General features: G+C 32.4%; 2 protein-coding genes across 6 annotated transcripts; one reads left to right on the top strand and one right to left on the bottom strand.

Moving 5' to 3' along the window:
• Positions 1–3050: 3050 nt before the first annotated feature.
• Positions 3051–6300, top strand: LOC145964238 (uncharacterized). Of its 5 annotated transcripts, XM_083086756.1 has the most exons (8): positions 3051–3459; positions 3831–3882; positions 3959–4005; positions 4099–4132; positions 4385–4491; positions 4555–4679; positions 4750–4910; positions 5253–6300. In XM_083086756.1, exons 1-8 carry the CDS (start codon positions 3404–3406, stop codon positions 5262–5264), a joined length of 594 nt encoding a protein of 197 aa, XP_082942882.1. In that variant the 5' UTR covers positions 3051–3403; the 3' UTR covers positions 5265–6300. The 5 variants fall into 5 exon arrangements, with proteins under 5 accessions (XP_082942882.1, XP_082942878.1, XP_082942877.1 ...); XM_083086752.1 differs by having other exon boundaries at positions 4567–4679; positions 4750–6300; XM_083086751.1 differs by having other exon boundaries at positions 4750–6300.
• Positions 6301–6711: 411 nt separating this feature from the next.
• On the bottom strand, positions 6712–8972 carry LOC145964237 (ubiquitin-conjugating enzyme E2 J1). Its single transcript, XM_083086750.1, has 5 exons — positions 8346–8972; positions 7901–8106; positions 7629–7819; positions 7439–7556; positions 6712–7282 (listed from the first exon to the last, which is right to left on the bottom strand). The coding sequence occupies exons 1-5, from the start codon at positions 8380–8382 to the stop codon at positions 7037–7039; spliced, it is 798 nt and encodes a 265-aa protein (XP_082942876.1). The 5' UTR covers positions 8383–8972; the 3' UTR covers positions 6712–7036.
• Positions 8973–14637: the final 5665 nt, after the last annotated feature.

Here is a 14637-nt window from a genome sequence, read left to right as displayed (position 1 = left end):
AATAAATTCTCTTTTTACAGAGAGAAAATTTGCTAACTTTGCTCTTCCGATAGAAGAGAATCGAATGTCAGGCATATCTATAATATCGTGCTTTTATAATGATTACATAGTTGATCGATTGTATTTAGATAAGCGCACGTGTGTATATGTTTCATAATTTAAGACATATTTTCATATGATCATGAGTTAATTCTCTTTTCTTGTATTAATGTAGTCGTTCTATTATTTCACAGTAATTACATGATAGCTTGACAAATGATAGATGACAAATGCGATTCGCATTTTCATCTATTTCTGATAAAGGTAGATAATAAATAGCATCACATTTTAGTGGGAATATGATTACATATAATTACATATAAATGTTACACCCGCTAAATTATAGACATACGGAAGCGAGGTAATATCTTGATAAAGTAAATGACATCGTACAACATATGTATATGTGTGTGTGTGTGTTTTTGTGTGAGTGCGTGCGCGCGCACGTGTGTATAGCTATATTGTAAATAAAAATGTTATTGTAATGTAAATTATAATATTAAAAATCAAGAAATATTTCTCTAGCAGCAGAAACTTTCAGGTAAGGCACAAATGTGGACTTAAAAACTTTTGTATCAAATAATCGTCTAGTTTATACACACTCTGTTAAAAAATATGTTTATATCAGGCTATAAATAAATTATAAGAGAATTGAATTCTGATCGATTTGATCAATTCCTCAATTCGTCCATAAATTCCACAGGAATGGGAATCTCTCGACATAGTTAACGCATCTAGGGAACGCGTTGATTGCGGAGTTTACGGAGGAAAGTTTAAAATTTTAACGTATCCTGCAATTTTAATTCGCAGATAATACAACCACTTAGCGAATGATTGAATGAATTAATGATCGCGTGACAACTTCGCGTATCGTAGCGAACTGAAGGTGATGAAGGTGATTGACTCGATGTGAGAAAGGCGTTCTTCTCATTCCACAGACTCCGCATCATCACGGAGAAAGACGTATCAAAAGAAGGAAATGAATTTCGTGCAATTAACCGATGTATATACATTTAAATAGATTGAAAATCTGTCCCTCATTTTCTCATGATGGGAATCGGAAATTGGTTCCTTGGAAAGCTCTGATCTAATAAGAGTGAAGGACCCGATCATTCACTGGGAATCGGACAGTGGATCATCCTACGACCATATGATATATGCATACACATATGCAAAGCATAGAATTATACATCGATTAATTATCCATTTACTAATGACATTCTTAACGAATTATTGAATAAAGATGGACATTGGAGATACAAGGGTAAATTGGAAAATTGGAAGAATAATAATAGGCAGAATTAACGAAATAAAAGAATCGAAGAATATACATGTAAATGACAAACCGCACCAAAGAGAGACCAAGTTACATCGTTTAATGAACTCTACTTATTTTAATTGTTAATTATTGTATTAAATTGTAATTTATTTAATTAAATTGTAATTTATTTAATTAAATTGTAATTTAATTAATTGTATTAAATTGTAATTGTTAATTATTGTATTATTGTGTTAAATAAATCATTCTTTGTCGGCGTGCTCTTTTTTTGTTTTCCTTTCGCGTGATTTCGTGTGATCTCGCTTCTTTCATTTTCCCTCGATTGCAACGAGGAGCTTTCTCGGCTTCTCGGTTTTGGTCTTTTGTGAGCGTCTGATCGGATGTCTTTCCTTATTTTTTGCGCTTTGTTTTTCCCTGACATAAACGCACGGCGAAACGCATATTTTTTTGACAGATTAACAGTTTTCGACTTACGCTCGTATGTGAGAGGAGGACAAAACATACCACGTGAGATAATGATGACTGTTGAGATAAAACAGCATTTTTGATTTAATAAAATCTTGATCCTTGATCCTGTAATGAAAATGTCCTCGACATATATGGCAGAATTTTCGACGTGTTCCTTGCAATCCTTATACGTGACCATCTTGTAACGCGATTGAAGTACAGGATCGTAAATCTTATTCTTGATGATCTTTGGTCCGTATAAAGTGTGACCGACATCCTGAAAAAAGGATCAATTAAAAAAATTAACGTATTTGTCAATAATATATTAAAATATCATTAACTTCTTACTATTTCATTATAAACTTGTGATGTGACTGGAATTGAAATATAGCAGCTGTTTCTCTTTAAAATAAATATTATAATAAATATAATATTTAAAATAAATATTATGCATATTTTATGCATAATTAATACACACAGAAAAGATATTCCTACATGATAAGAGGACTATGTATTTTATTAAGTTTACAAAAATATTCTATTTGTGCAATATACATAATATGCATTGTATTTGATTTAAGTAGATATATGGATATTATTTTATAAGTAACTAAAAGATACGAAATTAAAAGTTCATATAAAAATTGTTCAAGGATAACGTTATATGAACGTTATTGAATATTTTCTTAAAGATATTAATATAAAAGATATTTAAAAATCAATCAAATTTTCTCGAATACCCAGACAGCACAAAAAGGCCAAAATTTAAGATGTCTTAAAGACGTCTAGAGGTCTTTAAGACGTCTTTAAGTCCTCTAGACGTCTTTAAGACATCTTTTGACCTTTTTATGCTGTCTGGGTATTCGAGAAAATTTGATTGATTTTTAAATATCTTTTATATTAATATCTTTAAGAAAATATTCAATAACGTTTATATAACGTTACCTTTGAACACTTTTTATTATGTGCTGTCAGACATATTTTATTATGTGCTGTCTGGGTATTAATTATTTTCATACTTTTAACATAGTAGCACTATTAAAACAATAATTTAATAAAAATTATTTAATATATTATAAAAGACTATAAGTTAAACAATCTTCATTAAATATCCCAATAAATATCCTCATTAAATATCTCAATAAATATCCTTTTACGTTTATATCGTATATATTTAATTATATATAATAATTACAATTTAATATTTAGTAATTTAATCAGATATAATAACTATAATTTAATAGTATATATTTCCGCATTGCGAGATGCACGTTATCGAATACAAATGGCGCGGCGCGGTGTAAGCGCGGCCCGGTGATGATCGCGGCGTAACGGATAAGGCCAGGTATCAGCTGATGATTCGCGGCAAGGCCGCGGTAGGGCCACGTAAGACGGAGCACACGCTTATTACACGCGTAATTTGAAAAAGCGCGTATACAATAGGCGGTGTGTACGACAGACGAACGCGATTCGGCGACGCGCAGTCCTCTAGTCCCATCGAGATATCAGCATCGGATGTAGCTGAAGGGCCAGCTGAGAGAACGCAACTGTCATTTCCGTCGTCACGTGGAATTAAACGCTGGCATCCGAACACTCATATCGGTTAGATGACGGCGCGGCGCCGTGGCTTGACAGGTCATGGGGGCCTGTCTCGGCCACTGCTTAGCGAGAATTACAGATTCCGTGCCGTACAGGTTAGAACTGGATTGCAACTCTGACAGAAACGCTATTAACAGAAAATACTCGTGATGATGGCAAAAAAAAAAAAAAAAATAATTATTATTTTATTGAACTGGAGAAAAGATTCTTATATTTTGATTTTTAAATACGCTTAAGGGACAACGCCTTGATGACTCATTGTCAGTACTATAGTTGCATGACCTCATAGTTGGATTGATACTGCTGTAGAGGAATGAAAAGTTAGGGCAAATGTATATCGAGTCTTTTGTTCTAGTCATTAAATCTTTTTCTGTGATTTATTGTAGATATTATAAAGGGTATATTTGTTAAACCCCAATGTATTTTGTTCTCTTATTATTTCCTTGTGCTTTGTTGTGCGTTACAGATTCTATCGAAGGCATACCAGAATGCCTTTTCCAGAAGAAGAACAAGCTGAGGTACATATTGAAATTTCCTTTCACAAACTATGCTTTTATTGGCATGAATAATTTTGATGTTATCGTTTATGCTTAGTTCATGGACGCTGAAGAACATGAAGACCAAACTAAAAGATCAAAAAGGTATAAAAATCGACTTTTAACTTTTAATTCTAATTAAAAATTGATATTAAAATTGATATTAATGTTACATTTATTCATGCTTCCTGGATATAGTCTGTTATCATTTCTTTCTTTAAAAAGATTCAAGGTAAAGACATATATTTTATATATTTCACTTAGTATGTAAAAATAAAGATATATAAGGGCTATTTCTCAGAGTTACATGCACTGGCAATATTGCACAATTATTATGATAAGAGTCAACAAATCAATATCAATTTTATAAACTTTCAGAATTTTATATCTTTCTAGAATGCATAGAATAATTTGAGAAACATATTTATTATTTTTACTTTGCAACAAATATTTTAATTTATGCAATAAAGTATTTGAATTATAGAAAAAGCACGGGGTCCCAGTGACTTTAGAATTATTGGAAGACGGAGGATGGTCACGAGGTGGTAATAAATATGCCAGATTGAGTTCTAGAAATGATGTTTCTACAAGGTAGACTATATTTTTTTCTTTAATTTTGCTAGTTTATGAAATTAAATTTTATAAAATCTAAAGAATTATATTTAGCTCTGGACTGGATACGTCGCTTCAAGTTCTCGATGCAAGAACATTAATGAAACAACAAACTTATGTTTCTTCTACTCCAGGATCATCGCTCGATCTTGAGTGGGAACACGAAGGTAACTTGTATCATTACATCATTTCTCTAAATATATTTTCATAATACACAAATAAATTGTACTTGTGCAGGAATGCCTTTACCAATTCTGAACAATGGAAAAGAAAATACAGAAAATTCTTTAACACAAACATCAATTAACAATAGTCAACCATCTAGCTTGACATCATCTCCTTGGTCCAGAGTTTCAAGCCCAAACAGTTTAGAATGGGATCCAGTGGAATCAGATATGGTATGTGTCGATATGGAGACTGAACAACTTTTAACTGAGATAGAAAGATTAACAGATAGAGCTCTAAAAGAAACAGGCGACTGGACTAACACTAATACTAGCTGATAAACGATTTAATTATAATCAACGGAATTGTTTGTATTTTTGTATTATGAAAATTCATTATAAAATTAAAATAGATGCCCTATACTTTCGAGAGATACAAAGAGATATTATTTCGATATTACGATTCTTGAAACAATATAACTATGTTTATATTGTTTCAAAAATGTGTATTTTTTGTACGACTTAGAATATATATTAAGCACAAAAATTTGATGAGGATATCTATGTTGTGCATAGCGTGTCTTATAATAATCTGTAACATGGAAAAGAGGAATAATGTCAAGCTATCAAATCAAGGACACCTTCTCGCAGTATATGCATATGTATGATATTGTATACATAAATAAAAGATATATTTCTTGTTCTAAAATTTAAGTCTTGTTATACATTTTAGGCAAAATATTTGCTTGCTTAATTAAATGCTGGAATTAAATTTTTGCCATGAGCTTTAGAAACATTAACATTTTTACTTTCGCTATTACCTTACACACAGCTTCCATATGACAATAAATTATTTACAAATAAAATGTGCCACAATATTCTTTTAATATATATGCACTCGAAATAATTTATTTCAGTACGAGATAATATATATGCAAATAAATTGTGCTTAAATTACATGCAAATATATGTACAACTCTTTTATAGCATATTTTTTACACGTGGTTTTCAATCGTAAAATGATAGTGAATTTAAAAATACTGAATTTTAAAGATGCTGATATTGAATTACCTTAAAAGATATATATAATTTAAAATACATACACTTCAACAGATCAAATAGTTAAAAAATAGAAAAATGTACAAAAAAGAATTATATTTTATTGTAATGGAGAGCACGTGTAGAACTATCTGATACAATTAAACGATAAATATAGAATGCCTTAATATAAATAATAAAGAAATTGTAAAGTTTTATAGCTTATGATTCTGTTATTTTTATATATTTCTTTTAGTATAATTTTAATGCATCTATATATAACTTTTTTTCCTATTTTTGCAACATATACACGACCTAAATGTGACTCACATAGATTTAATGTTTTAATAGACATTTTTTAAATAGTTTTAATAGATTTAATTTTTTTCTTTTCCAATTATTTGGGTGCTAGAAATGAATATTTTCGAAAAAAATGTCATATCAATTCAAAGTAATAAAAAGGTGTTATAGTTAAATAAATGTAAAAGCGGATGTGGAATTGAGAAATATTATTATACATGGACTGTAATGAATGTTAAGAAGTAATATGTTTATATATGCTTTAATAAATAGTTACTTTATTATATTTCTATGTACATACAAAAAATCAATTTAGACAATACCCTGCTCTAAATTCTCTTCCTCTAACAGATTATATTACACATTAAATTTTATTACAGTGTGGCTATACACATATGAAAAGTGTACGAAAGCTATAGAATTACACGTATATCTCTGTATAGCTTAAATGTTTATTACAAAATATTATCATATTAGGCGATATTGCACAATATAATTTACTGATGGAAAATAATAAAATATACTGATTTTGATTATAAATACGAATATGTTTGTCTAGGCAGCACAGAAAGATTCAAAGATAATAATTATTAAATAATTAAAATTAATAAGGAGTATATTATCAGTAACAACTAATAATTTATATTATTAAAATTTCGAATTAGTTATCACTTAATGTATTAAAATAATAAGTGTGTTGTGTGTATTCATGTGATTTATTTTTCAATACTATAATTAACAAAAGCGACTAGTAGTAAATATACTAAATTAATAATATTGACTGAAAGAATTTATAAGATAAATATAAGTGCAGATTCTACAAGAACGAAAAATATAGAGATATGTATTAATATATATTAATGCATACTTTCGTCCTGTGTTATATACGTTCTTATGAAATTCAGACAGTTTGTATTATATACGAATCTGATTGGTTTTTTATCTTATAAGGATATCCATAAAACATGTATAAAATTTATTTTATTTTCAAGACATATTTTTGTCCTTCAAAAAAGAATGAGTTAAACGAGAAATAATCGTCGTAAGATTAATAGAATAATTGCGGATACTAATGAGGCGATAAGAATAGTCCAAAATAAATCGTTCGAAGAGGACATTGTCTCTACGCGATTTAGAATAATATCAGGTTGTTGACGATCTGCATTTTCCGTTGAAATCGTTTCCACGTTACGGTGTCGTACTTCGCTCTCGGGTAAATTTGCCGTACTATCCGTGAAAGATACTTCTGATGTAGGTGAATCATCGGCCTACAATATTTTTAAAAAATATCTCCATATAAGTTTTTGCTTTAAAATGAGATAGAGAATTTTAAACAACTTTTTTAATTACACATAATAAATAATGTAAAAATCACTAAATAGTAATTTAAAAATCACTTTCATATTTAAAATAATATAATTTACCTTTAGAGCAATTGTATTCAGCATGGTTTGCTCTTCCTCAGTAATAGGTTTTTTAACTGAGTTCTTGGACAATAAATTCACAACCTTTCCACATGTATCACATTGCCAGTTCAGTGATCTGGAATCAATCAATTAGATAAGAATATGACTGTTTGCGATGTTATATTTAATCATGAGTTATATCATATACTTTTTGGCAAGCTTTTGCCGTTCCTCAGTACTGTAATCTAATGCGCCAATGGTGCCGCTTCCTGGGGTAGGCATGAAAGCTATCAGAGCCAACAGTGCTGTTCTAATACTCCATGATGGTTGCCACGTCTCAGGATGATGGCCAGAAATACTCAGACATATTTTCTTGTTTGTTTCAAAACGCCCGTTTGGCTAAATCAAAAGTACATGTAGCGCTGTCACGATACTGCATAATTTATATATCGCATATAGTTCCTGGATACATCTACTCACTGTCAACAAAATAATATTCGGTGGTTTCATAGGATACTCTGGTGGCAGTAAGATTCTCCCATGATACACCCCACCCTCAAAGTCTGTAGAAGGTGGTCCTTGCACCGTAAAGTGCCATTCAAATAAGTTGTCCTCGAGAGGAGATGCATAATACTCTTCAGTGGCTTCGTGCAACTCTTGAGCCTCCCTCATTAATCTTTTCACCGCTGAAATGTACAAGGCTTTTATATAATACTTCAGATGCCATTTGTGTTATTTCATGCTACACAATGTCCAACATATACATGAGAGGTCTAATGTCAATATGCAAAACATTTATTTCTCGGGTATTGGCAACTAATGACTACGAACCGTGCGACAGCTTTATGGAAATGTATGAAAATCACGCGAGAGCGAAAACAATAAAGAACACCGGCGCGATTAGCATATCGATACATGGACTCACCCGGGCTCTTGGCGTTGTACTTGCCCTCGAATGACATTTTCGCATACGGCGACTTTTCCTTTGTCTTTCTAGCTCTCTTCCTCGACGCCTCCTACCTCGTTCGCTTCCCCGGAAGCGCAGGTTACAAATCGAGACGGGGAAAATAAACGTCAAAATACACGACACGTCTTCCTCGGACGCTAATTCACGTCAACGCGCACGGCCCGATAGCGCGCGTTCTCTTTACATATTTATTGTATCGGCGTCGTCAGAAGCGGCCGCGAGGTGATTTTCGGCGTCACACCTTTTCGACATGGAGCAACCGCGCGTCCACCGCCTCGCGAGATGCAATGTGACATTAACTCGATGGGCTCGCGCGCGCTCGCGTTTATCTCGTTGCCCCGCGAACCCCGCAACCTTGCGCGCCAGACGAGGAAAGATCGTCGATGAACCTTAATAAATTCCTCGGCCGATCGACCGTCCATCCTTCATGTTGACAAAACGGCGATGATGTTATTTAGTCGTGATTTTATTTATTTTTCATGGCTTATAAATGATGCGTCGAATGAAAAAAAGAATATTTTTTTTAAATGAAGATTTATAACAGGATGTATTTTTTGAGGAAAAATTCTGTGCTTGATCGTTCACTTATCGGAAACCTTACTCATACTTTATTTGTAAGTAATTTATGAGTAATTTGCATTTTAAATGAAATAATTTACTCGTACTTTATTTGTAAGTAATTTGTGAGTAATTTGCATTTTAAATGAAAATTTATATGTATAATCAAAATTACATGAGCTTGTTTTTGCATATATAATACATATGTCACATACATATAGATAGTAAATATATTATATCATATGTTCTTGTATCATATGTTTTTTGTAATACTTTAGATCGCAGACATCTAGCTTTGATTAATTTCGCTCGTTTTTTCCAGATAAATTGCCTCATTTCATCTTTAATAATAAATTTATATATATATGAGTAAAAATTTAGGTATAAATTTATTATAAAGACAGGATGAGAGGCTCTGATTTGATAAGATAATTTATCTAGAAAAAACAAGTAAAATTAATCAAAGTTAAGTGAGATATCTATACTCTCAAATATTAAAAATATGTGAAGATAATATATTTATTATTGTATGTATTTTAATAACATATATTTATATATTTAAAATATGTCTAAAAAAAAGAAAAGTTTTCTTCAAGTAACTTTTATTGTAACTTTAGAGAAATTTCAAATGTTATATTTATTTTAAGTAAAAATAAAAAATCATATCGAATATATATAATATCGAATATAAAATTTTGTGTTGTGTTTAAAAAAAATATGTATACATGTATGTTTTTAAATATATAACTTTCTTACCTGAAATTCCTACAATATTTTCTATATTTTCTACATTAAAAAATATTCTGCACATTTAATCTTTGAGAAATAAAAAATCTCGCAAATTATTTCTATAAATAATTAAACATAGACATGTTTCTCCAGGACAAAAGTTTCCCCTAATAATATTATTCCCCATAAAGGCAAATATTTACACAATCTTAATTATATTTTAATTTTTCCCAACACTTGTGTCAAGAATGATAAGTGTTCGAAGATGGGAGAAGCAACACATCATATGAGAGCTTTCGTGGAAATTATAGACTTTATTTTTAGAATATTCTAAATATCATAAAACAACGTAAACATTCACAACAGATGGGAATAGGGTGTTATTTATAATAGTAATAATAATGTCATTATGCGTTACCGTAATAATTAATCGTTATGAATATATCGTCTCTCATGACGTATTTATAATTATGTATAAGTAAGTTTTTTTCTCTTTTATTTATTTATATAATAATTACTCATCGGGTATCCTCTCGACAATGATAATTATAATAGTGAAGACGATATTAATAATGATAAGAATCGTGTAACCATAATAATGATAATAATAATAATAATAGTACCGATGCGTCTATATACGTGTCATGTATATGTATATATAAACAAATATAATATATATACATACATATATATATATGTATATATATGTATATATGTATGCTCTTATTTTCTTAAGAAGGGGATAGAGTCACAATGGCGCTAAACAATGTGTATGCGATCTCTGCTTGTTTTTTTTTGTCGTTCTCCTCGCGATCAGAGAGAGTCTCACTTCTATAAAGTATTTTAGCCAAAGATCTCTTAGGAGTAAGTCTCGTAATAATAAGTAGATAATAGTAAACGCACGTATATATATGTACAGTTCTTTTCTTTATCGTTGAATGCCATTCTTCTTGAATGCCGCGAATATATCAGAGTAATAAGCCCGATTATATGGCTCTCGCATGGGTGCCGATTTCGCCCGATGGATGTGCTCCAAGAATAACGCATCTCCTAGTTTCTTTTCTCTTTTTTCCTCGTCCCTTTTTAGGATTTTAATAAAGATATCGCGAGCGCAAAATTAGGGATACCTTTTTCTGTGCACTTTTAGGAAACAAAAATATCCAAATTTCCTCTTTAGAGATTTAAATGTCATTTTAAATGTTTTTTTCGAATAAAATCTAAAGAATGATGTGAAGAAGAGACTCGACGTGTCAGATCAAACTTTGGTCAATCCCTCATCGCTCGAAGGGATGACTCCTGATCTATTCCGTGAGAGGGTGTCGCTCACTTTTGGCTACTTACCGAGGAACTTCTACTAAAGAACTCTCCTCCATCTGTGTCTTGCAAAACGATAATGCACAGGAAGAAATTTAGCAAATTATTAATTACTAGTAATTATTAAAAAAAGGGCCGAGCTTTTATAAAGAAGCATTTTCACCCCGATACCTTCTTCGGTAGAAATAATTCTTTCGAAGACGAATGCTTCTCTTTAAAAGCCGTTTTAATGATCAATCAGTTATCATTTGTCGACTTTCTACGACAAAAATCTAATTACTTTCTCAAGTCAAAAATCTAATTACTACTAAGAGATCCTTCCGTTATATTCCTACTTTTATTCTCAGGAGGACACGTCACATCCACCGGGCGTCGCTCGCGTGAAAGGAACGAGAGAAACGGAGTCTAAGACTACAAATCTTTTTTTTTGTTTTTGTTTGGAAAAGTAGTTAAAATCGCAATCCCTAATGTATATTTTCTCTCCTTGCGGCCCGTCAATATCCTGGGCGGCACGTGTCGCGCAATTCTGGAATTATTTTATCATGTAAAACGCCAAACACACACGAGATGCTGGCAGAGCGTAGAAAATAGATCTAATTAAACGACACACTATACAGGTACAATTATTAAATAGGGAAATATGGCCACGCTGTGTGTGTGTGTGCACGCTTGCAGCTTCGCCGCGAGAAAATATATATCGTCAAATGTGTGGGTGTGTGTGTGGGGGGGTGAGAAATGAACGAGCATTCGCGAAAGGTGTCCTATATTCGACTCGATCGAAGCGTTGCAGCCAAACAATGTGGGAATAATCGCGAAACAAGGGATCTCCCGATGGGAATACGGCTACTAGGACGTTAATGTACCTACAAGACCGATCCTTTCGTTCATTTCCTGGGACACGGTGGTCAGTCGTTCGTCAAAGAGAGCGATTGGGGGTGTCTCTATCTCTTTCGCGCATCATTTGCAAAAACAATCGTGCGAGTGATATGCAGGCGAACATGGTGCACGCCTCAAACAATTGGGCCCACGACGCGTAGTCATCGTACGATGTAGGCCCGTTGTCCCAATGTCGGTTAGCGATGGGGAATTTGTCAATTACGCGTCTACATACTTATTGCTCGCTCGATCTGGCAAGGATCGGGGTATCTCATCACCGCTCCGATGAAAAAAAAAAATTAACTCTCTTCGGCGTACATTTATATTTAATCGTAGCAACGAAAGAGGGGGATCTAGAGATCTATTAGAGATCGCTAATCCGGGGGTAGCCAACTCGCGCGGTGCAACTGACCCCTCCGTACATACGCTCTTCACACGCCCATTAAAACTCGATATGTACATGTGGTTCAGCTAGACGCAGATCGCAAGCATCGTCAGTAACAAGCAGCCAATGACATTTAACGATAGTTACAAAACAATCGTAACAGTACGATATAATATACTATATAAATATATATATACATACGCACAACGGACATGTGTATGTACACATACATGTACACGTATTCTCTCTCACTGCCTTATAGCGATTAGTACACGATAATAATCAGTCGTAACAGGTACATAAAATTGTTTCTCGGTGAAACTCGATTTTTTCAGTTGCGTTCGATGCGACTCGAGAGGAGTCCCCGAAAGTTCCCTCCTCTCTTCTCGCTGATGAGAGGAGGAAAAGGGAAGAAATGATCTTGGGGGGTAGGGGGGGGGGAAGGAAAGAGTGTGTGTGTGACAACGTCATGTTCAGGCGTGTTTTAGAGATATCGGGATAATAGAAAAATGCAAATCACACGATACAAATCATCCCGCTTTGCGCTTACAATGTAGAAAATTATCGCAAACTCTTAGTTATACATCCGGAATATGATACGTAATATGATTACGCAATCGATACAGAGTATCTTCGGATTTATATCATTTCTGCGAGATAACGAAAGTTATACGTAAATATTGTTGCAAGCTCGAATCCGACTTTGCTTATCACACACCTAATTATACTAAACGCGAGAGAGACAATAGATACATAATGAAAGTACACCATCGCGAGTTCGCGTGTAGAACGCAACTTCGTAGCCACGAAGAATCACACACAGCACTTTTTAATTATTTCGCTTGAAGGAGGAAAAAAAAGAGGAAAAGGAAAAATAGCGTCTTGCTGGACAAAGGCGCAAGCTTCTCTCCTGAAAAATGTTTTTTCGAGCAAAATTAAGCGATTCTATTACTAATGAGACGTCGCTCGAGCGACTTACTTATGCATAAGTGTATCGAGTGTGAAGAAATGAAATTGTACGCGAGCAACATAGGCAACACAGGCTCTGAATTTGTACGTATATGTATTATATACAAAGCTCTATCGTGATAATTTTTGACAAATTTCATCTTCGAATTTAAAGCCAATTTGTCTTCTTGACAAAAAAAAAAAAAAAGAAACAGCTGATTCATCGATTTTCATTTTTCATAAATAAAATTCACTTTTCTTAAATAGTATGAAATTTTTTTAGTCTTATTAAAATAAGATCCATTTAAAATTAAATTAAAAAATGGCCTATGAAAATATTCCAGTCGCTATGATAATAAAATTCACTTTTTTATAAATAGTTTGAATTTTTTTAAATCTTATTAAAATAAGATCCATTTAAAATTAAATTGAAAAATGGTCTATGAAAATATTCCAGTCGCTATAATAATAAAATTCATTTTTTATAAATAGTTTGAATTTTTTTAAATCTTATTAAAGTAAGATCCATTTAAAATTAAAAAATGGCCTATAAAAAGATTCCAGTCGCTATAATAATAAAATTCATTTTTTATAAATAGTTTGAATTTTTTTAAATCTTATTAAAGTAAGATCCATTTAAAATTAAAAAATGGCCTATAAAAAGATTCCAGTCGCTATAATAATAAAATTCACTTTTTATAAATAGTTTGAATTTTTTAAAATCTTATTAAAATAAGATCCATTTAAAATTAAAATGAAAAATGACCTATAAAAATATTCCAGTCGCCATAATTCAAAAACTACTTATCTACTTTGACATGTAACATATTGCTGTTACATAAGAAAGAACACGAAATCGCATAATGAATTTCCAAGTGTAATTTGTCATTGAAAACACGAATACACATGCATATATATACCTATTTTTCCCGCGTACATGTACAAGGTGAACCCGAAATTCGCGTTCTACATACATATGGCGTGTATTTGCATGTCTACGAAGGATGTGACAGGCATATTTGGTGTCGACACGATGATGTATTTCCAAATGAATGAACGGGATGTCTCCGTGTCCGTATGCGCCGATGGAATGATCGCATGCTGTCAGGTCGTTCTATGCAGGACAAACAATCGAACCGAGAGATAAGTGATATAGAGTCACAGCTCCCAAATTTATAAAAAAATTCGTTTTGATCGCAATAACTCTACGAGAATTCTGCAATATTACAGATAAAGCGCGAGAAATTTCCTTGTCACGCTACAATATAACCGAGGAAGACCTTCTCTTCGAGAGAAAGGGGACGATGATGCGATGATTCACACAGACTGATTGAATGGGATTTATTAATTAAATATTTTTTTGTCGTAAAAAACAAAAACAATGTCGAAGGTGCGTTTATTTCGAGTATAGTAGAGTGCGAATCGAAGCGTGAGTTGATT

Source organism: Camponotus vicinus, unplaced genomic scaffold, assembly GCF_025532165.1.
Source record: "Camponotus vicinus isolate PSW18456_S1 unplaced genomic scaffold, iyCamVici1.0 SCAF_13, whole genome shotgun sequence".
Taxonomy (NCBI): Eukaryota; Metazoa; Arthropoda; class Insecta; order Hymenoptera; family Formicidae; genus Camponotus; species Camponotus vicinus.
The sequence above is the reverse complement of the archived record's forward strand: the minus strand, read 5'-3'. Positions and strand labels throughout refer to the sequence as shown.

Coding starts and splice junctions, on each gene's coding strand:
- LOC145964238 (XM_083086751.1), top strand. CDS start 3,404: ATGGGGGCCTGTCTCGGCCACTGCTTAGCGAGAATTACAGATTCCGTG. Junction 4,133..4,384: donor TTTCTTTAAAAAGATTCAAG/GTAAAGACATAT, acceptor TTTGAATTATAG/AAAAAGCACGGGGTCCCAGT. Junction 4,492..4,554: donor AGAAATGATGTTTCTACAAG/GTAGACTATATT, acceptor TAAAATCTAAAG/AATTATATTTAGCTCTGGAC.
- LOC145964237 (XM_083086750.1), bottom strand. CDS start 8,382: ATGTCATTCGAGGGCAAGTACAACGCCAAGAGCCCGG. Junction 7,820..7,900: donor CGAATATTATTTTGTTGACA/GTGAGTAGATGT, acceptor CTTTTGATTTAG/CCAAACGGGCGTTTTGAAAC. Junction 7,557..7,628: donor CGGCAAAAGCTTGCCAAAAA/GTATATGATATA, acceptor GATTGATTCCAG/ATCACTGAACTGGCAATGTG.